The sequence below is a fragment of the Taurulus bubalis genome (assembly GCF_910589615.1).
Source record: "Taurulus bubalis genome assembly, chromosome: 5".
Lineage (NCBI taxonomy): Eukaryota > Metazoa > Chordata > Actinopteri > Perciformes > Cottidae > Taurulus > Taurulus bubalis.
In genome coordinates, this window is record NC_136593.1 from 24925031 (window position 1) to 24952354 (window position 27324).

Below are 27324 nucleotides of genomic sequence, written 5' to 3' on the forward strand. Positions count from 1 at the left end.
GACTGTATCCCTGTAGCGGAAACTGACGGGCTTTTGTAGGAGAATGGGTAGGAAATAACTTTTCTTAAGATGTCCTGCGAACCATTGTATGAGGACACGTTGAACGTTGCCGTCCCTGCCATGTCCAAAACTGACGCTATAAGGGAACGCGGAGCGTCATAGTTTGAAGCGTAGGGCCACTGGCCAATAGGGGTGGGAATCACCAGAGGTCCCACGATTCGATTTTATCACGATACTTGGGTCCCGATTCGATACTATCACGATTCTGCGATATATTGAGTATTGCGATTTTATTCCCTTTTTTTTCACCGCAAATTGTCCCCATAGGAAAACTTTGTCAACATATTGTATCTAAGAAGATACTATTTTCAGTTTGTTCATCTCACTTCAATCATTTTTATTGCAGCAAAATGTGATTGTCAAGCAGACAATCTGACCAAGACTTTCATAAATGTTGCACCTGACAAACTGAACTGCTTGTGTTACAGTCTGCATAGTCGCGTCATTCGAGCTGGACACGCCAAGAGGGGGCGGGGCTTATCTCTGTGGTTTATCTCCGTGCAAAGAGTTTCCATTTCTGCCATCCACCATGAAAATAACTACTATTTCTGCGTTATACTTGTTGTGGAAATCCCAAAGAGGTCGGAGCATCACACGCCGTCGTGTCTGGGTTCATAATATTACTTCTCCAGGAACTGCGTCGGGATGACGGTGTTACGGATTAACAGGCGGCCGTGTTAACTGGCGACTTTCAGCCGGAAGTCACCAGTTAACACGGTCGCCTGTTACTCCGTAACACGCCAGTTTGATTTACGCTTGAGTTAACGTCTTTGACCAGCGCCGTGTCGCGGATGTTGTCCTGTGTGTTGTCCTGTGTGTTGTCCTGTGTGTTGTCCTGTGTGTTGTCCTGTATGTTGTGCAACAGCTGTGCAGCAGCGCCACTACAAGTGACAGGAAGTCCAGACGTTTGATTTACACGCGGACGGCTTATTTCTCATTTCTTTCTCCGATGCCTCCCATAATTGATTACATAAAAAAAAGATCGATACTTGGCTTCCGTGTATCGATACAATATCGCCACACAAACTATCGCGATACTATGCTGAATCGATTTTTTCCCCCACCCCTACTGGCCAAGCGTTGGTATTTGACAAGTTGGGATTGAGGATGTGTTGGCTGGAAGGCATACACTTGTATATCAATTATCACTTTTTTTTAACTTTCAATTAAACTTCTGTTCACACAAAATGTACAATACAGCATAACTGACTTAAAGAGAAATGGGTGCAGACCAACACACTTAATAAATGAAAAACGGCTTCCTGCATGCATTTTTGTAGGTGAAGTTACTGAGTGAGCTGTTTTTGACACAACCGCTGGAGTCCCACTGAGTCCCAGCAGCGGGTAATTACCAAGTTAAAAGTGCCAGGCAATGAATTATACAGTGTGGTTGCTGCACAATTAAATCAGGCAGCAATCAGTGAATGTTACCAAATAACTACTTGTCAGTTCACACCTGGATCGGTGCAATGAATAATATAACATCATGTCACCCCCACCCAACCAGCCCCTGACTCAAAGTAGACTACATGCAAACATTGAAACTACAAAGAGGAGGTTTTTTGTTTCCAGCGGCTGAGCGGTGACACTGATCTTCACAGTTTATGCTTTTTTTTGTAAGGATAACTGATGGTTTAACTTGTTTTGACATAGTTTAGTACCGTAAAACAAGATTATAATTACAGTGAAATGATAAAGTTTGAGAGGCTTTTGATTTGTCCCGTTAAGGTTTAAAATCCTTTACTGAAGTCATTCTTTCTATAAACAAGAAATCATATGATCTGATATGAATGATAATTCTAATACATCCTCGTTCTCCTATCATTCATATTTACAGTGTGAAACTTATTTAGACCACAACTCTGTCTAGGCCTTTGACCTAAAGCCTAAGTAGTTATCTACAGTGTATATATCTATATATATATCTATATAGTTAATACATTATTATATGTCTTCGGTCTTGATCATCAGGTGATGTAAATGGTAAATTGGCTGGTAAATCATTCACCTATTCACATACATTCACACACTGATGACAGTGGCTACCATGCAAGGTGCCACCTGCCCATCAGGACTATCTATCGTACCAATTCATACAGCTTGACCTGCCGGTCCTGCACTACCACTGAGCTCCAGTCGCCCACTGCACTGAGATCTGTAGCTTTAGCTCTTATCTTTATATGTTTTCACTGCTGAATCATATTGACATCCAAGATATATCGCAAACTCACATTGTCGACCCTTCTGTCTGCTTCTCTCTGAAATCACTTTTGGGTTTTCCCAAACATTTGAAAATGTTTAGAACTATATAGTGCAGTTAGTGACAGTGTGGCTCCATTGTAGCTCTTAACACTTTATGAAATAGCAGAGGGGTGCAGGACTTAAACAAGGGTCAATCGATCCAAGTGTGTTGCACTTCAGGGAAAAGATTATGGTCAAAACCGATACATGTGATTCTTCAAGTCAATGCAAGTTATGAAAATCCGCAAAACTGGATAAACCTTCATTTCAATGTGACTTTATTGGGCGACTGGTTCAGTGGTCATTAATAAATAGATGGCAAAATGCCTGTACTTTCGTGGAAATGTTTACGTACGTCGTTAAGTAGGTTACACTTTTCACGACGGCCAAGATTCTTGGTGACTCACTGATTCTTGGCATTTTGCCATAACAAAAACAGCAGAAAGGCCTATCCCACGGAGATCGTTAGGGCGGGGGGGCATGAACATTTTTCTTCCTCCAAAGTTTGGCGTGACAAAAAAAGTTTGAGAACCACTGCCTTAAGGCAACATCACTTGGTTAAAGTTAGGGGAAGATTGAAGTCATGGTAAAAACTGTAAACCCCAATTTCCAGTCTGAAGTGATATTGCTATATTCATTAAATCAGGCCGCCTGTACCACACTGATGCTCTACTGCCCTTTGAGGTCCCTGTCTAATACACAATTAAATGAGTGACTACTGTGCAGTTAAAGGTTTTCACCCAACAGCAACCAGACCGTATTTGTGTTTTACCAATATTTAACTGTTTTTTAATTCTTACTAAATTAAAATCCTTTCTTCTTTGAGTCAACCATTTGGAATGTTATCAGATGATTAAATGGGTGTTGTCAGTGGTTATCAGCCTCATAGATTTGATTTAGAAGAGGCCTGCTACACCTACTAGTAGGTTCAGAAGGCTGCTTTCATTTAATCACTTGGTTGACCACTAATACGAATAAAAGAAGACAACGCCTACCTCTATCGGTTGTGATTATGAAAGGAGGGAGTTGACATAGTATAAAGAGCGATGTAAACCGTATAGGGAGGAGGTCGGGTTGGGTCAAAGAAACACAGGACTTTCACCCGGGAGACAGATGTCAAATGGAAAACCGTTGTGTTGAGTTTGACAACTTCATCAGTGAGAAGCTTTGATCAGGTGTGCATTGGCGTGGGCTGGAGAGTTTAGGTGTTGGGGCATCAATGAGGATCTTGGCAAAGCGTAATGACAGAAAGATCTAGATGTGTTTCATGGTCAGTCCACAAAAAAAGCAAGCCGCGTGCTAAATAGCCCCAAATGCTTTTGACCATCCAACCCAGGACCAGCAGCGGTCCTCTCCTCTGGATCTATAAATGAATAGCAGCCATCAATCATTGTCAGGGCCGTCCTTCCCCAGCCCAGACGGACGAGGGTGACTAGTGTCACTGCATGTTACTGTCCAGCCCTCCCGCCTCCACTCCCGCTCACTCACATCAAACAGACCTGACAGGCCACCAGCTACAGACCAAGGGGGCACCACAATGTCACCTTTTTAGATATTTGGGGGAGGGTGGGGTGGAGGGACTTGTTGAGGGGACACAATCAGCTCCCAGCATCCCGCTCTTTGTTTTGTTTGTTGATTGACAGCTGGGGAGCCTTCGTTGGGCAGTGAAGAGGACTTTAGCTGACAAATCTCTTGATCGCTGTGGAGCTTCGTATAACCTTCATTCACATGTGTCCCAGGTTTGTCCTGACTGATGGGACCGTCTACACTCCATGGTCTACTCAAGATCAAAGTTGAATTGAATCTATGATGAGCTGTTCAGTTATTGAGAAATAACACCTTGTGGCCGGTGTTATTCTATCGCTGTGTGGGCCAGAATGGCTTATACTGCTTATAATATACCTTTGCAGCAATGCAAACATAAAGACATTGTTTGTTTATACTTTGGTAAACACACTCCTTCTGCTGTGTCCGCAATCCCTTTCTTATCCGCTCCTCCACTGCGCCCTTCCGGAGTCAAAATGTGTTCCTCAAAACGTAATCTTTTTAAACTTACATAATGCTGACATGGTTTGAAATCATAAATACAAATGGATTTAATCAAATGAGCCCAAACCAATCTGTGCTGGGGCCGGATAGCAAGGAGTAGTGGTTGGTGTCGGGGTCTCAGAGTGTCTATAATGTGCTGTGTGCACTGGACCTGAACACAACAGGGACCCAACAAAAACCAGTGCTTTGATTACACATTAAATGCAGTGGGCTTTTAGTTGTATGAATGCATTGTACCTGGATTCTTTTTTCTTTTTAAGTGTCCAATCAATTAGTTTTATTATTTCTTAATACTAGCAGTCAGATTTAAGGTAATGTAGCGCTAGTGAGCAACGAGCAGAGTAATTGGTGTTGTAAGGTTTCCTTTCTAGAACAAAACCAATTTAATTCAATTTATTTCGTATAGCCCAAAATCACAAAGTCCTCGTCTTAGTTGGTGTCAAGCATTAAGGTTCAACACTGCTCGGCCTATTAACACATCATTAATAAGATTTCCAAACGTATTGACATGTAAATCCCAAATCCAAGAAAGTGGAAACAGAGCAGGTGCCCCCCTCCCCTTTGTATCCCACCAGCAAAGCCTGGTGGAGCCCGGCTGCAGGTTTGTAAGGATTCACAGCCCCCAGCAGTCCTGGGAATGTCCCCCAATCCCTCCTATAGCACCCTGGTGTAAGTATAGCACACCACCATCAGGAAAGTAAGTGAAAACCTCTTGTCAAATTTGATTTAATCCTCCTATTTGGTAGATTGAGATTAGTGTGGGGCCACACAACATCCTCTGCTCATTCTGAGATGTTCAGGACAGCGATTAATTAGGGGCCCCACCAGGGGGCTGGGGCCACCGACACTGCAGTGAAGTGGCATTAGAAGTGGGGAGGGTGTTTTGAGGTGACCATTGGATTGTATGATGGGTAATGCAGTTCTGGACCTTGGTTACTCTTGAGCTGCCGGCTTGTGTGTGGGTTAACTTGTAACTGGCTTATTAGCGATCCATGCAACATTATGTTTTATAAGGCAGAAGACTTGTCCAAAGCGTAGAGTAGTGGTAGCATTAGTCTTGTAAAGGTCGTTTATTAGGCTGTATAGCAACTCCAAATTCTGAAGGCTTTTCTTTTATTGGCTATAAACATTACAGGCACAAGACGTTTAGTGAGTCCATGGGGAAATAACTCAGTTAGCTTTCACTACAGAGACGTGCTGCCTGCATCCTTTCCACCAATGTAAACCAATTAGGCAGTGCAGTCTTGTTGCAGTCTTGTTATAGTGTCTTTTTCCTATTCTGAATCTGGCAAGAACACACACTGATATTCTACTAACTAACGATTAAATTACATATTATATATCGTATAAGATACATTTTCCTCCTCTCTGCTGTTTTAACTCTCCCTGATTTTCCTCTCCACTTTGTATTAGATAACGCCTATAGTGTCACGGCTGTTTGTGATTGTAGCTTGTAATTACGTCCTACACTACTAATTTTGCAAATTTTAAAATGAAATGCATACAAATTATGAGGCTAGATCTATGAAGCTCTCTGTTTTTTTAGCAAGGGTGGAATGTAGCTTTTAGGCTACTCAAGTACTTTACAAGTACAATTTGAGGTACTTGTATGGGAGAGAGGGCGCAGCAATAACTAAGACCATTGTCTCCGACATAGCTAGAACTGAGATCCACTTTCCAAGATGAGTTAGAGCTGGTTGCTGCGCATCGCTGCGGAGAGACAAGTGTACAACTATTTTCAGTTCATTATGAAACTGAAAGACTAAATAGACCCAAGCAGCTGGCCTCCCTACAGTTATTGACAAACTTTGACTTGGGTGTTTCAGTAGCACTTACAGCCCTGTACAAAAATATATTTTGTTACATGCATACTGCATCACTGTCCCAAATACCAGAACGGAAATGTGAAAATGGGCTTTTGTGTACTCTGCCCCCTCATCTTGGAATATGTTGCAGAATGTTTTAAAGCTCAGAGAACTGATACCACTGACTGCTTTTAAATCTAGAATGAAAGAAATCGAGGCAGGTTCCCAAACATGTGAATGTTTCTTAAATTGACTCTGTTACGTCACTGTCTCTTAGCTTTTAGTTTCTTTTAACTTGTGTTGTTCTGTGTTTTCTGTCTGTAACTGTGTTTTTTAATCCCAATGGGACTCTCCTGGGTAAATAAAGGTTTAAATACAAAAAAATATATTTGCTTTTTGTGAGAATAATGTGCACGCCAATATATTTTTAAACATTTTATAATATTATGTAGCAAAAAAGCAACCGAATTTAAAGGCAACAATCAATCATGATGTGTGGAATGGGTTGAGTTAGACATATTTAACAAACAACAACACGGAGGATCCGTGGTCTGAACTAAGACGGCGAACTTTATTATTTAACCATGACACACCAGATACTCTCCTTCCGTCCAGTGGGAAGGCATTAGACATATAATATCTGTAAGCAAGTATTTCACATCTTTATGTTGAATAAACATGAATGTCTGACTGTGCATGAATACAACATGAACATGACCCCCAGAACTAACCATTAACCTGCAGATCAGCAGTCACCTCCTGAACGCTGCCTGGAAAACTTGTTTACCTGCCTGTTGAGTCAAAACTGGCAACCCTCATGAAGGGCCCTTAATGGAGTCAATGCTGGACACGTGACCTAATAACTGATTGGCCCTTAAATTAAATAAAGATAATGCTTTTCCATTCAAACTTGATATGCCTAATAATAAATGGCTTTGGAGCCTTTTAAAACTTTTCAGAGTTGAAATTATTTCTAAATTTAACTTAAATTTGCAGTTAACGTTATTCCTTGTTGTGTGTTCAGCTTTGCGGTATTGTTGGCACTTCATGGGGTTATTTGTTAACATTTTTGTTCCATATCAGAATTAATTAATTGCCATGGGTTTGTTTATTCAGTTTCTTTCTTCCAGGCACTGACATTAGTATCCTATTTGTTTCTCTCTCTCCTTGTCTGGCCCTCATTGGATGGGTAAATGTGTGTGAACAGATGCTGACCGAGCCCAGAAGCACGGCATGGACGAGTTTATTTCAGCCAACCCCTGTAACTTTGACCACGGCTCCCTGTTTGAGCTGGTACAGCGCCTCACATTGGACCACAGACTCAATGACTCCTACTCCTGCCTGGTAAGGAAAGACCTTAAAATGTAACCAAGAGAAATTGAAACTGAAAACGCATATCACATGACCATTCCCTTACCCTGAGCATGCGCCAATCAGTGTAAAAAGAAAGCAGTTGGTTGCTTAAGAATTATCATACTTCCTATCATACAATATCTTGTTTGGTACCTGCTAATTTAGTGGGAACACAATTTTCAAATGCAGTTATAAGGCTGCCTATATGTCTTGCTCTATATATCTTTCTCTCACACACTTCACACATGCTGCCTAGCTTGCAGTCCTGCATGACGTCTGTATGTGTGTACCAACATATTTTTGCCTCACTCATTAGTGTGTGTGTGTGTGTGTGTGTGTGTGTGTGTGTGTGTGTGTGTTATCCACAGGGTTGGTTCAGTCCCGGTCAGGTGTTTGTCTTAGATGAATACTGCGCTCGCTACGGCGTTCGAGGCTGCCATCGGCATTTATGTTACCTGAGCGATCTGCTGGAGAGGGCGGAGAACGGAGCCATGATCGACCCCACCCTGCTGCACTACAGCTTCGCTTTCTGTGCCTCCCATGTCCATGGAAACAGGTACACGTCAAGGTGCTGGCTAGTCCCATGTCTTTCACTTTACACTCAGCCAATAGCTAGCCTCGAATGCTAACATGATTACAACAAAACATATGATTGTTTTTAATTGTCAAAACTGATGTTTGAGCAGAAAAAATGATGACATAAAAATTGTGTCGGCAAGTTCACATATATGGATGCAATATGTGACCCTCCCCCGGTCTGTTTTTATTCTTTTGAGTGAAATGCTTTGATTTGTTTTCATTTTGCATGTTTCTTGCATGTTGTTTGCATGTTGACAGCACACTCACTTTTGCTTTCTCTCTTGTCTATTTTTCCTGTGTAACCTCTTTACCTTGTTCACTTTCACAAACTGACCTTCCCCTCACTGTTCCTAAATCCCTGCATCCACACAACCACATCTAGTCAGCGTGTGTCTGAGTTGCTAAACTGGCCGGTATCTGAGGCCGAACTCGAACGAGCCCTGTTCCTCTCTGCCCCTGAGCTTCCTGCCCAAACCGCTAAGAGAGAACTCAAAATCATTGAGTTCATGAAGAAAAAGGACTTCTGGTCCCCAATTTTCTCAGGAACTAGAAGGTAAGTAACCTCCTAGTCAGTGTGGCACAGTCTGACTAAAGAAGAAAACCGAAACGTCTTGTAACCATCACTCCTGACTCGTAATGGTCAGTTATTTAAACCAGTAAATAGAAACGAGGCCAAAATGAATGCACCTGGATCCTCTGTTAGAGGACCTGTGCATGCATCTACAGTAAACACAGGATCCCGTGGAAGTAGCTCTGCAAAACTAGTGGACAGAGGCATTGATAATATGCACAAATACAGAGTTTCCATTCTGTCTGCTAAACTAAACTAAAACTACCATTTGAACATAAACATTTTAATGTGAACCTAACCAAACACAAGTGATATTACAAAAAAGAAAACCTATTCATGAATACGATATTCCCCCCAAATGCTACAGACTGTTTCTTTAAAACTCAAGTGTCTGGTTCTACAGTATCCTTGTTAGCTTTCAGCACAGGAGTCATCTGGCCTTCGTTCCAGTATGTACCCTGTTATCTAAGTTGCAGTATTTACCTCTCGTCTAATCTGCTGTGATGTGCTCGGACATCACATCTGTCAACATCACAGTCGGCTGTCTGCGGCTGATTCGTAACAAAGATAGACGAGGGCCACTACGGCGCTGAGGGCAAAGGTCAGGGAGGCTGTCGGTCTTTGGTTTGAACTCAGCCATCAAAAAGTTGTTTCTTGATGCCAGAGGACAGAGTTCATTATTACACACAGAGTGTATTATTAATGTTGAAAATAAATACACATACATGGGAATTTAGGTCTAAATAAAAATGTCTTCTTTCATGAAATCCCCAAATAATGAGTCCTATTTATCTACGTATCCACACACATCCCACAGAGACCTGCTCTGCCAGTCCAGCCGTCGCGCCTGGAGGTCGAGGCATGACAGGTTGACAGGTTGTCATGTGTGATGGCCGAATGTCTCCGCTGCCAACGCTGCTGCGTGTGCCCCAGTGCACACACCTCACCCAGACCACCCCCCACCTAAACAAACACACACACACTCACACACACACACACACACCCCACCCCCACCCCTGCCTCCTAATAGCCTGCTGGCCTGGAGGTGTTGGTGCTCCGAGTTGGACTCGGTTGCGCGGCCGCCTCCTAAAGTGTCAGGATTTGACTTCTGTCCAGCTAAATGTCGACTCCATTTAGATCCACTGTTTGTTCAGAAGTGGCTTTAACATAAGCAGATGAAATATCAGCTGCTCTTCATCCCATATAAAATAAAGAATATTTTACTTAGCTTTGACGTGAAACGACAATTCATATTTAAAATTTAGCTATATTACAGCTTCTACAGCTATACTCTGTGGTTTTAAAGTGAGTGAAACACAATCTTAACAACCAGGAAGAATATATGTGATAAATTCACTCATTCATTGCCTGAGTGAAAGTGGGAACGGGACATCCAAGGATGGAATCTTATGCAAAATGTAAATGTTCTTCAAGGATAGTCAATCGTTCACACATGCATGTCTGTGCAAACATCTTGTGGTACAGCGGATGTGAAGTGTACATTTTAAATATGATTTATGATTTAAAACAAGTGTGTTTTGAATTAATACAGAAAACTCACAATAACTAAATATAATGTTTACAAAGTGATAAGTTAAAAGCCCATTTAAAATGTTCTCAATTGTTTTTGGACTGGTTCAAAGTAGCCAGTAACCATTTTATCTCATATTTATTTCTTAATGAATCACTTAACTTGACAATTATTTTCTGTGGGTTCATAAAATGTCAGAAGTCACAGGTTCCCAGAGTTAAAATGTCTGGTTTAGTTGACCAACAGTTAAAACCCAACCAAACACCAACCAGAAATGATTCTGCTTTGAGAAACTGTAACCAGATAGCCATATTTTATTGTCATATTATTCATAGTCGTTTCCAGTCAAAGCTGCAGTTTGGGGTTATTTAAAAATATAGATTGCAGGAGATTCCTAACGCAAACATGTCACATGGTATTCTACCTTGAGAACTTGATGTGTTGGTCCCCTGCATATTTAAAGGAGAAGTCTGTCTGTCACTGATGGCTCATTTGTTGTCGTCACCGGAGCTGTGAAGTCATGAGGTCAAGCAAACATGAGGAAGCTGCCAAGAAACAACGCTTGGCTGGATGAAAAAAGAGAGAGAGATAGAGAGAGAGAGCCCTGCAGGACTTAATTAGTGTGAAATCTCCCTCTTTTATTTCCTGTCACAATGTGAGAGGTGAGGTGGCTTTTTACTGTGACTCTTTGTTACAATTCCTCTCCCATTTCTGGAGTCAGGCTTGTATACGTTAATGTATTTCTAATGCATACAATCACCAGGCACTAAACAAAGGGTCTGGAGAAATTTAAACTTATTATCATATAATAATAGTCACCACTGGGACCAAACACTCAAGCTCAGTTCATACTCGTGAAGCCGACACGAGGTGCGCGCACCAAAAAGTGACGTTATCACGGCCGACACGGGGTCGCGGCGCTTGGTCATGCATCTCTGAATCCATGTAATCACGTGACTGTCCCAAATAGTTCACTGATAAAAACTCTACATTCATGACAGAGGATTATACAAAAAATGCCGATTCACTTTTAAATGCTTCTAAAACAGGAGGCTGAACAAGCGCAAGTATGAACACATTCAGCTCCATTCATCTTAATACAAAGAACACCGGTTTGTTAGGATCAGGTTCCAGGCTTCATTAAATATTATTTTAGCCTGCCATTTTCTAAAGTTATAGGAACCTCTATATCTTCATGACCATCCTGTTAGTATTGTTTCTACTTCAGAAAACAAAAACAAATGTGATGATAAGAAAATATTGGTTGTAAAATTTGTGTTCAGGTAAAAGCATTCAGTCTACTAATCTCTATGAACAGATTATGGATGTATATGTAGCCAAGGGGACAATAATATGATTATCAGAAGTGTTCTGGTTTCAATTTTCAGTAGTATCGACCAATCACATTCAAGCACAGTCTGGGTGGAGCGCAAAAGAAGCGGAACTCATCAGCTAAAATGCAATCTGGGAATCCTGTGGATATCGTTGATGATTTAGCTTTTTATTGGTTGAAAATGAGCTTGTCACAGATATCAACTGACCACACCGGAATCCCAGAAATACAGCCCTCTACCCTCAGACTTATCATCCTCAGACCAATAGCCGATGGGTTCTGAGATTGCCAGTCTACAGACGTGCACACTTGCGCTCCGTGCAGTCCGCTCCTCAGCCGCTTGGTGTTCAGCAGCAGAGCCCTACAGGTGGCGGTGACACAATGACAGTCAGTGCTCAAGTAGCCATGAAAACTGAGGAGGAGATGATCGCTGATGCTCAGCAAATGGGTACTTCTTAAAATCCAACAAGCACTCGTGGAGCAGTGCAGTAAATATACTCCTCTCTCGCCCACCACACACACACACACACACACACACACACACACACACACACACACACACACACACACACACACACACACACACACACACACACACACACAAGCAGAGACAGTTTCTCACTGTCTGCTGAAATGACATGTCAAAATGTATGTGTGTGGGGGGGGGGGGGGGTTGCGGTGGGTAGAGAGAGCAGGAGAGTGTCATGTCTCCTGCTTCTCATCATGCTGTCATGGCCACTAGTCCAACGCCTCTTCTGTCACATGCACTCTGCTCACACTCCACCCAGACCCAACCAGGTCACAAGCGATAAACACATAGCATGCACACACACACACACACACACACACACACACACACGCACACGCTTAAATAACTGTAATGGTTAAGACCTTATTGAAATAATAATAAAAAACATAACAATGATAATTGTTTAAGAAGAGCATAACCCATAATGTAATTTACCATTATAAAAAATTCAAATAAATTAAATTGATTGTGTGTGTGTGTGTGTGTGTGGAGATGTAGCACAGAGCAAGTTAACAATGTATTCTCTCAGCTTGTATTTGTCACAAAGCGCGCTGCCTTTTAATTGCTGTTGATCACGTTTACTGTAATGATGAGTCAGCACCTCCGTCCATCACTTTTATATCTGCATGTCTCTGTTACCGATCCCTGCAAGATTTTTTTTTTGTGTGTTTTGGGTTATATCCTATTTTGTCTCATAAATTGTATGTTGTTACTTTAAATCAAATGTCGTTCTATATGAGCACACGGGTTATGCCATTCACACAGGAGAAAGGGAGAACGATGTGCACTCCAGCATTCTGTGCATCAACAAGGCATTTTCTAGGTTTGCATCAACGATCACTGGCTAACACTTTAAGAATGCCATTGCAGTAATGATGCTAAAGTGTGGATTGTATTCTGTGGAACCTGTCCAATACGATCAGGTCAAATGTTTTGGTCCAAACCCAAATTCAGGGAAATAAATTAAGGCTTAAAATCTATAATCCACAAACCAATGTGTAACAGTGACTACATCCACTTTTTATAGACAGTCTAAGGTCCCACAATGGTCAGTTGTTTTCCCAGAACCAAAGGAGATTCTTGGAAGCATAAACAATCTGTAAATGTACGTATATTTGAAACATTGATACCCCAAATTATACACACACTTCATCATCAGTGTTGAAAGTCTCTCTTATGCCAGTTGGCACTCTACTTGATTCCCCAGGATGGCGAGAGACACAGCAAAATCTGTAATTGCTTGTAACTGCTGTTGTCTTATAGGCCTGATGGTATCGGCACGGTGACTGTGGAAGAGAAGGAGCACTTTGAGGAGATCAAGGAGAGGCTACGGGTGCTTCTGGAGAACCAGATAACACACTTCAGGTTGGAACTGTGTACAGGCACCATGTGCTGATCTCATGCCAAACTGGACTGCTGAGGCTTCACATGTAAACCCAATCTGTGGCTTCCACACTGTAGGTACTGCTTTCCATTTGGACGGCCGGAGGGAGCGCTCAAAGCAACTCTGTCGTTGCTTGAACGGGTGAGTCACTTTGACAGCTTGACAGAAGTTGTCTTCCATTCACTTTCCCTTTCTTTCTCTAACATCCTAAAAAAATGTGTTGGGGGTGATCCATATTTATGTTTATGAACAGTCTTTAAGTCATACTTGTTCCGGGGGGACATTTCCGCCTGCATGCAGAGCGGGGCTCAAGAGGGCGGGGCTCGAGGGGGCGGGGCTTCCAGCGCTCACACAACACTCACGCTGCGCGCACACAGAGATCGCTGCAGACACGAGCACGAGCTTTTGAACGTCCGTCCACGGCTTGCTGGAACAAATCTCTCAAGTTGATATTAATGATGACGTGTAGTCCAGTAAAGCAGCAGTTTGTAGAATCCAACAGTGTTGCACACGGCCCCATCAGGCCACCTGATGCTTGTGTCTGTTCTCTTTTTAAATATATATTGTTTATAGTTTGAAGTTAAAAGGTTTGAAGCTGTAGTTTGAAGACAAGTGTGTTGCGTGTATTTATTTATTTATATGTAAAGTATACTTTAAACAGTTAATATATTGTTCAATTTGAAGAAAAGGAGTTTCCTTGGCAATAAAAAAGTATCGGTTCAGGCACCGTTTTTGCACCGGTATCGCTTTAAAAGTATCGGTTTAGCACTGGTATCGGAAAAAACCCAAACGATACCCATCCCTAGTGATGATACGTTTCGCTGTAGACGGAAAATACAAATTGCTGTGTCTTTCCTTTGCAGGTCCTGATGAAAGATATTGTTACGCCGGTTCCGCAAGAAGAAGTCAAGACTGTAATCCGTAAGTGTCTGGAGCAGGCCGCTCAGGTCAACTACCAACGCCTGTCGGAGTACGCCAAACTGGAAGGTAAGTCACTGCTCCCTTGTGTTAGATATACTGTAGTTTAAACACAACTCTTAACGTGCTGAGTCAGCGAGAGTTACCGTGAGCGCTTCCGCTCACAGATTCTAGACGCAGTGTCGGTATGGTTTCTGAACTTAGTGGGGCAGAGCTCGAACAATGTGGTTCTTGTTAATGAAGCTTATAGAACATTGTGGGATAGTCATTCAAAATTAGTATACATGTTCTCCAAATGTGACCAAGCAAGGATATGATAAAATAACAGTGACAAACACTGACTCAACTGAGAAAGTATAATTTTTCCAAGTCAAGGTGTGTCGTCATTATGGTCTGCCAATTGTTGGAAGTTTATTTTAGCCATGCTCAGATGGGACTTTCTTTTTTTATTCATGCAGTCAAATTCTGATGTTCACAGCATTATTGTTCATGATATTTTGAAAAAAACTAAAAACCTTTCACTATGCTTTTGGAAAGAATACACTTGCTTTTAGCTTTGTTGGCTACTTTTGGATTGACTTCTATACAACCAACGCACTTAGAGATTGTTGCCTTGATCCTCATCATCGTCCTTTATAATAGTTTATTACATTTATAAGTTTCAATTCTGAATTTCAAAACGAAACCTAACCTATTTCTTTCTACACAGCTGCAGTTAAAGCCCCTCTCACAATGCTTTGTCTTAATAGGATGACCGTTGTTTTAACAAAAATGTTATGTTTATTTTGCCTTATCTTCAGCTTATGCTTGTAGCAAATATAGTCTACAGTAAGTAAAAATGCATTCAATTCAATCTTTATGCTGACTTCGTTCCACCATGCCTCAGCTTCTCTTTTAGCCGAATCCTGAACTGCTTCTGTGTCCCACTTTGACCTGCCTGGTAGTTGAAGTGATGCTCCTTCTTTTCCCTCTTCCTTGCTCTGATGATTTCCATACTCACTTCCTATCTTTTCCTTGTCTATTGGCTTTTGCTGCTTTTCATTAGCTACTGTTTGAAAACAGGAAGGCCAATAAACAAGACATGATGAAACTGCTGTTTGTGGCAGTTCAGTGTTGTTTTCTGTTGCATGGTCCAGGTTTTCTTTAGTAGGCATCATACATATTTTTCTGACTTCTGAAACATGGTAATCCAAATCGATTCAGAACATTTATCGGGTCTCTTTAGGGCAGATCTTTTTTCTTCTTTTTTTCTACAGAAACATAATAACTCCCAAAATGTATCTTTCACTTTAATTACTGTATCAGTGACTCTAAACCTTTTCAGGAACACATATTTGGGGAATATGCTTTTTTGCTGTCTTTGCCAAAGTGAGATAAAGAGATTAATGTGCACAAAGTTTAGCTGAAAGTGCACTCCTGTCTTATTAACATGATGCATTTTGTTAATTTGGTAGACATCAATCTGGTTTAAGAGCCATCCGGCTTTTGTTAACAGGACGGAGTTCAAACCTGGTAACTTCTTTATGAGGACCAGCCTTTTGAGACGCCGCGTATAGACACGGTACCTATTGGTTGTTTAGAAAAATAGCTTAATGGCTCTGAACCAAATACACAAGACGTGGGCTCGGGGCCCAAGACTAATGTTGTGCCAGGGACAACAGAAAATGTCTCTGATAATGCTACATTGTGAACAAATAATCTGCGTTGAAGTTGGCAGTTAGCTAACCGTTAACATTAAGGGAGGTTCCACTGAGTTGTGTTTGATCTCATTTGTATAGAAGGTTTCTTTGTCCCTCTTTACCTCGATAACTGTATTAAATGGCAATTATAATTTACACTTGCATTCAGGCCAGACCACGGAGAGGTTTCCTAGTTACGATCAGATAGAAGTGCAAGACAGCAAACATGTTCTCCAAAATGCTGGTGGTCAAATTGATGCCGAACTACTTAAAATGGTCATTTCAAGACGATGTCTGTAAAGAAACCATCACCTCACTGAAGACACTAAGGAACATGAACCTTAGTTTCTCAGTTGTGAAAACTCCCTTTGTTCATACTGGTGTGCTTCCTAACCTATGGAGAAGAAAACTCTGATATGTCAGATTTTACCTCTGCTTGGCGGAACGAATGGTTAATCCAAAGTAGACAGCCCCTTGTCTTTGAGCCCCAGACACATGAGCATGGACACAGTCTACTGGTACCTTTGTATGAGGCCACCTGCAAAACTCCCTCAACCTCAGCTACCTGCGCCCACCTAGCTCACAACAGCCTGGGAAGTGTAAGCACTAAGATGAGACTGATAAATTGTCTGGCATATCAATGAAAATCATGGATGTGGTGAGTCAGCGACATTCCAACTCTGAATGATTTGATGCGGTTTAAGAACATATTTGTTAGGAGAGCTCTCAAAGCTTTAATTTTAATTTATTCATTATTGCTATTATCTATCATTGTAACAAATATGACTATTTAGTAACTTATATAGTCTTATACAAATTGCGATAAGAATTGTTAACAAAATAACGACCTGAAAGTATCCACAAATGACAGAACATCGACAGGATTTAATAGGAATCAATAATTTTTTTTCTTTATAATTTGTTAATAATTTGAGATGTGAAAATTATACATATTGCACCTTTTGATTCCAATTAACTGAAAAGGTATACACCAAAATGCTTTTACCGCATGGAATGTGTGAAATTTTAAGATTTTTAAATAGCAGCACAAAGAATGCAGGTATAGACCCTGAAAGACTCGCATCGGTCGAACCCTAGTGCCCTGTGTGCTCGCCTCTCTGACTCCGGCCTCTCGCATGCCTCGGTATCCTCCCTCTTTCTCTGTAGGGAAAAAGAGAGAGATGTATGAGCATCCTGTCTTCTGCTTGGCGTCTCAAGTGATGGATTTAACCATTCGTGAGTACCTTCCTCATTCCCAGCCCCACACCTCTGCATCCTCCTATGTTCCTCTACAACCAGTGTGCACGCCAACCACAACAAGCAAAGTCACATTTTTGTCATCCCTCACGTCCTTTTTATTTTTTTTATATTTTTTGTTTAAGTCTGTAAAGTCTACAGTTACAATTTCTTGATATTGTTTTAAGCTCAATTTGGTTGCTTAGCCACTAAACCACTTTAATAATATTTTTGTGAGCTTGTTTTCTGTCCTGCTCAAACCACCTGTCTGTCTGCGACTTGAATGCATTTTTACTTTGCTTGTGTGTAAATCCTTTGAGTGTTTAAGATCATGGTACATTCAACCAGGACCTCTACAACCTGTACTTACTTAAAAGGAATCATAGCGCTCAATCGTCTGAGCGAAAGGCCAAGACGAAGGCCACCATAAAATGCTGATACTGATGGCATTTATTACAACTATTTTAACAGTTTTTTTTATGCTTTTTCAGATTTCTCCACTCTGGATTTTAGGTCAAAGTGAAAATGTTTTGTGTTTTTTGTCTTGTTTCTTTCTATATCACCTAATATATTAAAGACGAAACCGGGCCAGCAGATATATGTTGAACAGTCAATCTAATGTTTACCTTTTATTTCTGTCTCCTGTCTTCTATTACCTCAGTTTATATAACCTGTATTGAATAATCTCTTCTCTCTCACCCTGCACCTAACACTTTCCTACCTCTCTCTACCTTCTATCCATCCTTGCAACCTGTTCTTTTTTTTTAACAAATTTACTCTTACTTAGTGGAGAAAGATCTGAAGGATCCAGGTGACGTTGTACTGTATGTCTAACCTCTGCTGTTAGCTCATCTGCCTTAAACCATACCACCATAGACCCTGTCACCACCTTCCTGATACCTGGATATTGCCCAGCAAATGCACAGAAACTTCACAGAACATGTTTCAGGAACGTTGTGACCTCCTTTCCCCCAACTCCATGTGGTGTTTCTCACTGCACCAAATGATCAGACTGGCGAAGGACCCTTTGTTGAGATTAATCCGTTCCATTGTGAATAAGAAGATAAGAAGTGAATTCCAAAGTTATGTAATTAAACTGCAATTCAATAATGTAAGATTCTACATCACATTGGACCTTACCCAAATAATAACCATTTGTGAAAAGTATAGGATCTGATGCTGATCTGAAATTAGTTGTTGATGAGTAACCCAAAAGAGCGACATGGAGGAAAACACTGTTTGCATGCCGGTGACATTTAAAGTAATTAATTCTAAGACATGGCCTTTTCTTTAATACAGAGATATCATTCCTTCATGAGTAGTGAGCAAGAACTCAATTCCCTGACAACTTCGCAACGCAACTCGCGCGTGAGTTTACTCGCTCGACTTTATGTGGCTAATTTGCTTAATTCGCGCCGGAAATGAGGTGAATTTTTCGCAATGCGCCAATCGCGTTGTTCGCAACCATTGTGCATTGACTTTGCATGCAATCTACTTGATTCTAAAATATATTTGTATTTCATATGATTAAAAATAAAGTAATTGTTCTTGCGTTTCCAAAACTACACTTTTAAACTCTGACATAATAGCTCTGACACACATTACTAGATCCTAACAGTCCCCCCCTTTGAACCAGTACAGAAGTCCCATTCTGTTGAAGCTGTCAGCCATGTTAGCATGACAGCAGGCAACCCTCCATCCACCTGCTGTGTTGTCCACAACATCAGTGAGCCACAAGAGCTCTACTGAACACGGTCATGACTCTGATGTGGCCAATTCAAACCCTGTAGAGCACTGCAAGGGTATGTGTTCTTATCCAGCAGGATGATGTTGCTGACGTTAGAGTGAGAGCGCATGAAGCGGATCACAACACACACACTGTGTTGCTGGTTTTAAAACACTAGTGCAGTGCCCATTCAAAGCACGCCTGTTCAAAAGGGGCCAAATGCTTGGCTTGCAGCTTTCCGAGAACCATTCACACAAACAACTTACAGTCGCTGGCTGTGGTATAAATTAAACCCTCTCACTGAACATACTAAAGGTCAAAATATAAAAGACACAATTGTACTCACTGCAGCCTACGTTTACTCTTAATGTAAGTACATGCAACTCCCCCATGCAAACCAGTCAGACTGTCAGATATACCGTCGGGATGAGCACAACATAACCGCCCATCGCTGCATGATGAATGTTCAATGTACATGCTGTTTGCATCCCTCATCACGGCCGTGTTTTCTCTGGATGACATCATCACTGCCCAGTGACAGAGATGTGCACTACATACTACGGGCCATCACCACCTCCAGCCACCCAGCAGTGCCTCCAGCACTCACAGGGATAGTGTTGATTGCCAAAATGCTTTAACAATATGTAATAACCCTGGAATTAAAGTATAACTAGGGCTAGGTAAAAGGTGTGCACATGTTCTTTGCTTCAAGAAAATATAGTCTACAACTACCATTCTGATTTAAATCAGCCAGACTCTGACCTTAAAGGAGCTGTGTGTAGGATTAGGGCTATCTATTAGCAGGAATGAAATATAATATTCATAACTGTTTTCTTAAGCGTAATTTCACCTGAAACTAAGAATTGTTGCGTCGTCCTTCAATCAGAGGATCGGCAGTTCACACTGCTCCTTTTATTCGCACTTTTATATTCTCGATGCCACACACATAGTGCAGTCTTTAGTCCAAAAACCCTCAGGTCTGATACCAAGCCCTAATTATAGCAAGTTGATATTTCATGCTTGTATTTTGAATATGACCGTGAAGTTGTCCCAGTGATTTAGGCTGAGGCTGTATACTGGGCTAAGGATCACTTTTGAGGCAACAGCTATATCCAAAATTTGTGAGTGACTTAATCCTTGAGTCTTTAGGAGTAGGCAGGATAACATGCATGCCGTGCACTTTTTTTAAACTATCTAAATACTGTATGAAACAAGATACACTTTTATATCTCAGACCAGGGATTATGTTTAAACCCTTTGTGTTGCATGCAAACAGTGGTAACAAGAGCCAGAAAGAAGGTTTAGACACTGATCAGACTCTGTCCACATTGACCCTTGACCTTTGTGCTCCAGAGAATGTAGGGCGGTTAGTCACCCCTGCTAAAAAACTGGAGGACAATATTCGCCTGGCCGAGCTGGTGATTGAGGTGCTTCAGCAGAATGAGGAACACCATGCTGAGGTCAGTGCATCCACACACACACACACACACACACACACACACACACACACACACACACACACACACACACACACACACACACACACACAGGCCTGTAGTTTCATTGCGGTATGGGCTGGTGTCTGGCAGACAGAGCAGTGACTGTTCGGTCAGAGCCAGCAGTAACAAGAAGGAAAAGGTAGGGCTGACTAAAACCATTGATCATACCGAAATCATACGTAATCATTATGTTAGTAGGCAGGAAGCCATACATATTGATTGAGTATGTAGTATGCAGTACGTTGGTACTGTATGTGTTTTTGAACACAGCCATATTTACCTCTGGTCATCTCAGGAAAAAGTATAAAGAATGAATAATATGTGTCTCTTGTATCGTCAAATGTCTGTTCCGTTTCACTGTAATGTTCACCTCCATATAAATATCAATAAGCCTACATGAAATGTGTTGTTTTCTTATGTGAAAGTGGAAGGAAGCTTGTTAAATACCTAAACAGGATAGCATAAAACATATATGCAAGTAGAAAAACAACACATCAGCAAGCTCTGAGTCATTTGAAAACATTGCTCTAATATCCATAAAGTGCCTGCCTTATATACGGTTCTCATATGTAGCTTTACATTCTTGATATTCTTTTGTATAAATCAGAACAGCAACATTATTTATCAGAATGTGGTTTATGGCTGGTCTAGACTGTTTACACTCGTCATTGTGATTATTCCTTGTTCATTTTGTTTGTACGCCCTCTGGCATTTTGGAGAATAATGCAGCCTGCGAGTATAAACGCCTCCGGGCGATGCTTGGTGTTCGCGCGACATCTGCAGAGGCTCGCGCTGTCCTGCTAATCGCGAGTATAAACAAAGCATTAGCCATTAGCACCAGTTTACCGCTGTGAAACTAGAGGCCGCATTGTGGATAACCCACCACCTCACAGTAACACTCTTTAAACATTCCAAACACATTGTTAGTACTGTTAGTACAGATATGTTGACTAGTGTCCTAATCGAATGCAAACTCCAACATCTGGATTTTTTGTTGACAAGATGGTTCACTAGCAAGTGAACATGATTTCTTATTTTTTTCACTGTCCATGTCAATAACAACATAGTTAATCATGTTCAGTTTAAACTACTGGGATCACCATGCAAATATAGAAAATACAACCAGTGTTTAATAAGAGCTGATGTCTTCAACCAAAGAGTGCATTATATTACCTGAAAGCCATCTGTAGGCTGGCAGTATGATCCAAATGAAATCCAAATTTTGTTTTTAGGAATCACATGGTTCCTCAAAACAAAAAAGAAAGAAGAAGAAAGTATCCTTTATTAATCCCCTTGGAGAAATTCTTCTCCGCATTTGACCCATCCCTGGATGGGGGGTGGTGGGCGGCCCTGGGGGGCGCCCGGGGAGCAGTTGGGGGCTCAGTGTCTTGCTCAGGGACACTTCGACATGTGATCTATGGGGGGGACTGGGGATCGAGCCGGCTACCTTGTGGTTGCGGGACGACCACTCATCCCCCTGAGATACAGCCGCCCTTAAGAAAAAAAAAGTTAACACGGTTATCGTAAAATGTTTAATTCTATGGAATTAAATAAAAAACTGACTACAACCAGTCTAATGACATCTGTTGAGCACTTGAAGGCAAAGTAGGAGGAGCTGTAAACAAAAAAAGTTTGTTTGCAAACCTGTGTAGATATGCCAACATTAATTTATTATGCTGTCGGTGTTTTCAGGTGTTGTCTTCCAAACTGTTACATTAGATTTATTTAATGTAACAGCCCTGTTTCCGTTCACAGACTGTTTGTCTCCGGTACTGTTTCTGAGATCATCAAGTTACCTAAAAGGGATCTCAAAATGAGTTACAAAAAATAGATATTTTTGACTCCTTCTGAAGTTTCATGTTCATTCAGATTCCAAATGTTAAATAGAAAGCATCTCTGTTGATCAAGGCAAAGGAAAAAGAGGTGCACATGAAGAAAACATGAATTTGGAAGGTTTGTTTTGATGTGAAAAGCCCATAATTAATAATAAATAATAATGCATTTCATTTTTATCGCACTCTTCCTTCAAAGAATTCATCCTGTATTTCGAGCAGCTTCCTGTGAATGCTGCGCTATCTACATTACTGTATATAATATTCTCTTTTGTTATTTCATTATATAAAGCTGACTTATTCCCTCTCTGCTTTTTATTTCAATGATTTATTTGGTTTGCGGGGAAATGTTTGAACAGGGAAAAGAGGTATGTGATTGTCTTAGTGCCATATGCCCCGTCTCCTACCCTTTAAGTTCTGTGCATGCACTTAATGATACGGCTATTGTTGTAGAGGGTCATTCATGTTTCCCTACTCAATAATGACCTAGAACCCCTTTCGACTTGTGGTCACTGCTAATCAAGTGCGTGTTAGCAGTGCTTGGTAGTTTCCAAGTTAGCAATAGTTTTGCCTTTGGTGATGGAGAACAAAGACAAACACTTAAATAATGTGTTTCATTTGTTGAGCTCATTAAGCTCCGCTCTGAGAAAGCAAAGTGCGGAGTTGTGACTTCATGCTGTCAAGTAACGTTTTAGCATACAACTCTGTACCTTGTTTTCGAGGAGTCTACTCCAAATCATCCCTGAATATGCTAACCCATTTTCCTGTGTTTAGCCATGTATCATTTATTCTACCGAGTCCTGTAAGTAAGCTTGGGGAAGGTGTTGTGTCACCTTTCCTTCCCTTTAAGAAACTCATTCCTCTCCATTGGATCCATAAGCACACACAATGGAGGAAATGCGAGGCATGTTTTGTGTGATCAGAGATAAGATGATCTCTCCCCTTGCCTTTCAATGAAATGAACTATGCTGCTGCTCAAATAATGTGAGCACATGGGTGAACCAGCCTAACCAGCGTTAGACTCCATCCCTGGAAAATGTTGGTATCAATTCCATTGTTGTTTTGGTCAATTCACAATGAAACTTTCAGAACTCAAGGTTATTATAATTCAATATACTTGTATTAATGTTTTACTTGTGTGGTTCTAACGTTGGTTATTGCTCATTCTATTGAATAGCCTCATTTTGTGCCTATCATGTAATCACCAATTTTATCTTCCAGACTGTCAAGTCAATTATTACGTTCAACATTCAAAACTGGCAAGTAGTTCATAATCCTGTAACATTCTTCTGTCCTGCAACTATAAACACATATTACTCCTGCTTTATCATGAGTTTTAAGACATCTCCAAGCAAAATGAAAGGAAAGTAATGGCTGTTATGTGACCGTAGACCCAGCACTGTGATGCTGGCCATCAGTCCTCTAATGGACTGTAATGTTAGCATGAAAGCATAGTGCAATTAGCAAAGTACCTAGCCAAAGTAACTCGTCGGCCACTAAATGAACACAATTTATAAATGCTTTATCCACACACTCTTGTCACAGCGAAGGAAATCACATTGCTATGGCCAGATAAGTGGTAACTTTGTGCGGTTAATTTTACGGCTAGCTAAATGAGCCCAACACCATCTCTTCACCTCTCCAATAGAGTGATGCACCAATGAGGCATTTTTTAACACAACAGAACACAGATCTTCTCAATTCACAAATAGGATATTTACTGACATATTTAATGTTGTAGAACAAAACTTTAAAATCTCTTCAGCTTGTGTTAAAGACAGACCTCATTTTAGGCATCTAACAAACACATTCAAAAGCCCATTGACTTCGAAACGAAGGAACTAGAAGTATAAAAATGCTGACTCATTCCTGCTGCACTCTATAGTTTAGCCTATTAGCAACATGTCCCTCCATCTTCCTGGTAGTTTAGCCTTCTGCGGTGCAGCAGCAGTGACGACTGAGGAGGTTAGCAGAAGCCTAAGCTAAACTAATAGCAACATGTTCTCTTCATCTCTGAATCTCTTAGCTAACATTGTAGCTCGCTAGAGCCTAGCATCACAGTTTATAACTTCAAGTTCCGCATAATTTTTTCTGGCACCCAACATCAGCAAGATAACATTGTCAATGTGTCATTTTGACCTAATGCATCTTTTTAGTTTAGCTACTTATTTGTCAAATGTAAAAGTGATGATTACATGAATGGCACTGACTAGATGTATCTTCCTACGAACTATCTCACACCTACTACCCAATGCTACAAGCTCCCATGGCAAGTGCATGCCCCCTCCCCTTCCACCACCACCACCACCTCCACCACGAAAGCCCATGGGTACATTCACATTACAGTGTTGACAGCTTGATGTGAATGAGCAAACACCATGGTTCCTCAGGGGTCCTTCTTAAGAGGCCCGGCAAGAGTGGAGGTGCATGGAGGAAAGTGAGTGTTTTTGATGTGCATGAGAGAGCCCGGTCCCTAACAGTCACTCCACTGCGTCTATTCGATGAGGGGATACGAGCGCGACGCAGCTCGCTGGCTCCTTTCTTCTGATTGACTCCCAGAAGGAGCTGCGGGTGAGTGTTTAAGTAGCTCCCTGCCATGCCTGTCAAGGAGCTGCTGCTGTGTCCTCTATGGGCCAGCAGAAAAGTGTGTGATTTTCCGTGCCCAAGCGCTGTTTTTACTGCTTTGAGTTGTGAAGAATGCTTCCCCGGAGACAGTGAGAACAACTTGATTTCATATGGTGAAAAGTGAGAGAGAGAGATCCGAGAACGCTTGCAATAGATCAGTGGAGTTACATTACATCGTCGGCCTTTATGGTAAATGAGATTCAAACAGTTAGCAGTGAATTCCTGGAGACGTGACAATGAATAGCACTCCTATGTGCCCTCTCTTTGTCCAATTTGCTTCCTTTCTTTCACGCTCACCCTGTTGATTTCCTTCCACTCCCTGTACTCTGTCTCCCTTTCCTCTTTGTCTTTCCCTCTCTCCACCTGCAGGCCTTTGCGTGGTGGTCAGACCTGATGGTGGAGCATGCCGAGACCTTCCTGTGTCTCTACTCGGCCGACATGGACGCAGCTCTTGAGGTTCAGCCGCCCGACAGCTGGGACAGTTTCCCCCTCTTCCAGCTGCTTAACGACTTCCTGAGAATGGACTGTGAGTGAGGAGCTATTAAAAAACATATTCAACAGTCAGCATGGGGACTGAAGTAGCTGAACGTGCCTTGCAGTTGTTTTGGTAGGTTCTGGAGAGGGTTAATGAATGAAGAAGTGATCAGGCACTGGGGATGTAGGCTGGATGAATTAATGGAATGAAAATGATCCACTTCCCCAGTTAGCTCTAATTGCGACCATGATCTATCCTACACATCATACCCACAGTCAGAGCAATATGCACCATTTACAACAGTAAAACCAGTTGAGTATCATTATTTGTACACTTTATTTGGACTTGGCTTCAACACAAACGGCTAATTTAATTAACTTGCCTATCCAGATGGTTTGTTACACAGAATCATCTGAGAAGCCGTCATTGAAAACTGTGTGGAAAGGGCAGCCGCTTTCAAAAAAAGATGTGGCAGGTGATGGTGGATGAACCATCTGCCATTCAAACTTGTATCGAAGTGAGCCAGAAGAAGAGCAATACATATGTTTTCCATGTAATAAAGCATTCAGTGCTGTTTTTTATTTTTCTTTAAATTACGAAGTATTCTGAAATTTAGCTGCAATCCGAAATCATTGTTTTTCAGCGAAGAGTTGCCTCTGTGTGGTATCTCACACACCTAAGCCACGCCCTCAGCTGCCAGACGCTCCTTTACAGCAAGCTGATTGGTCCGTCTTCTGGCTTACAGGACGCAAACACATTAGTTGAAGCCTAAAAATATTTCCGTGTGATATGTGATCCTGCGTGATCTGTTGACAGCGTAATGCAAACTAAATATTTACTTACTATCCAAGTGCTGTCATCCATATAAAGTTTTGTTAATTTCTTCCATCGTCACTATACTGACGCCAGAGGCAGCCTTTTACATAGCATCATAATGCTCAAGGCTGAATGGCTGCGGTTAATGTTTATAACATGCGGTACACTGTGAAGCGGTGGCGTTTACCGTTGTAACATACGGTTAACATTGTGAAACAGTAGCAGCTAAGTTTAGGCAGCAAAACCACTTAGTTAGGGTTTGAACAAATATTTTAACTATATGTTTACTATGTTATAACCACCTTTAAACTGCACACAATAGGGTCTGTAGAATTTCTTGATTAAAAGGGTTTTGATTTCTAGAATAAGAGATTTGAACATAAATTTAAACTGCGCAAAAAACAAAATGACTTTCCAATTATTGTATTATTCATACGCCAGCTGATGAGACCATGGCTGCTTTCACCAACTCATTCAATTTTGCTTCCCCAACTTTAGAAAGTGGGACATTTCTAAAGGACTGCCACATGTTTGAGTTTGGTATTGTTACGTTTTTTTGTGATATGATTGGTTAGTTAACATTAGTAATGTGTTAGTACAAGTTTTTTTAATTTCTTATTAAGAGGATGTCTCTGTAGCAATTTGTGTTTGTAATGTTTTTTGCACCCAGTTCTATAATCACAATCAACCAGAAAAATCAACAGCATTTCTAATGAAGGTTTACAGCTGCTGTTCCCTCTGCACTCCAGTCGCCCTGAAACATCCCTCAAATGTCTAAGAAATCATTCCCGTCAACGTGAGATGTCTACTTTAAGGCCTGGAGCGGCCTGAACTGTGTGTGTGTGTGTGTGTGTGTGTGTGTGTGTGTGTGTGTGCGTGTGCGTGTGCGAGAGAGAGGGAGAGAGAGAACAGGGCCAGGAGTGTCTGATTGAAGATACTAGTCAGGTCCTGATGCTGGTTGCTCCAGGCCAGCCATCTCTCTAATGAACTACATGCACTTGCCTGCAGGAACACTGTGGAGCTGTCCGTGGTCCTGTAAAGGAAACACTTCAGTGTTCACAATGCAGACTGGATCTGCTGGGT

The 27324-nt window shown here is 41.4% G+C and overlaps 1 protein-coding gene across 2 annotated transcripts in view; it reads left to right on the forward strand.

Moving 5' to 3' along the window:
* The window catches only part of cadpsa (Ca2+-dependent activator protein for secretion a), a gene marked incomplete at both ends in the record, with an annotated part of 148676 nt that overhangs the window by 77727 nt on the left and 43625 nt on the right, over nucleotides 1–27324 (forward strand). The window contains 8 exons of one of the 2 annotated variants that reach the window (XM_079218437.1): nucleotides 7363–7499; nucleotides 7877–8064; nucleotides 13315–13416; nucleotides 13513–13576; nucleotides 14299–14422; nucleotides 17200–17268; nucleotides 20348–20454; nucleotides 25320–25476. In XM_079218437.1, the coding sequence (XP_079074563.1) occupies nucleotides 7363–7499; nucleotides 7877–8064; nucleotides 13315–13416; nucleotides 13513–13576; nucleotides 14299–14422; nucleotides 17200–17268; nucleotides 20348–20454; nucleotides 25320–25476 (948 nt within the window). The remainder of the gene's footprint in view (nucleotides 1–7362; nucleotides 7500–7876; nucleotides 8065–13314; nucleotides 13417–13512; nucleotides 13577–14298; nucleotides 14423–17199; nucleotides 17269–20347; nucleotides 20455–25319; nucleotides 25477–27324) is intronic. The other variant, XM_079218438.1, reaches the window with a different exon arrangement.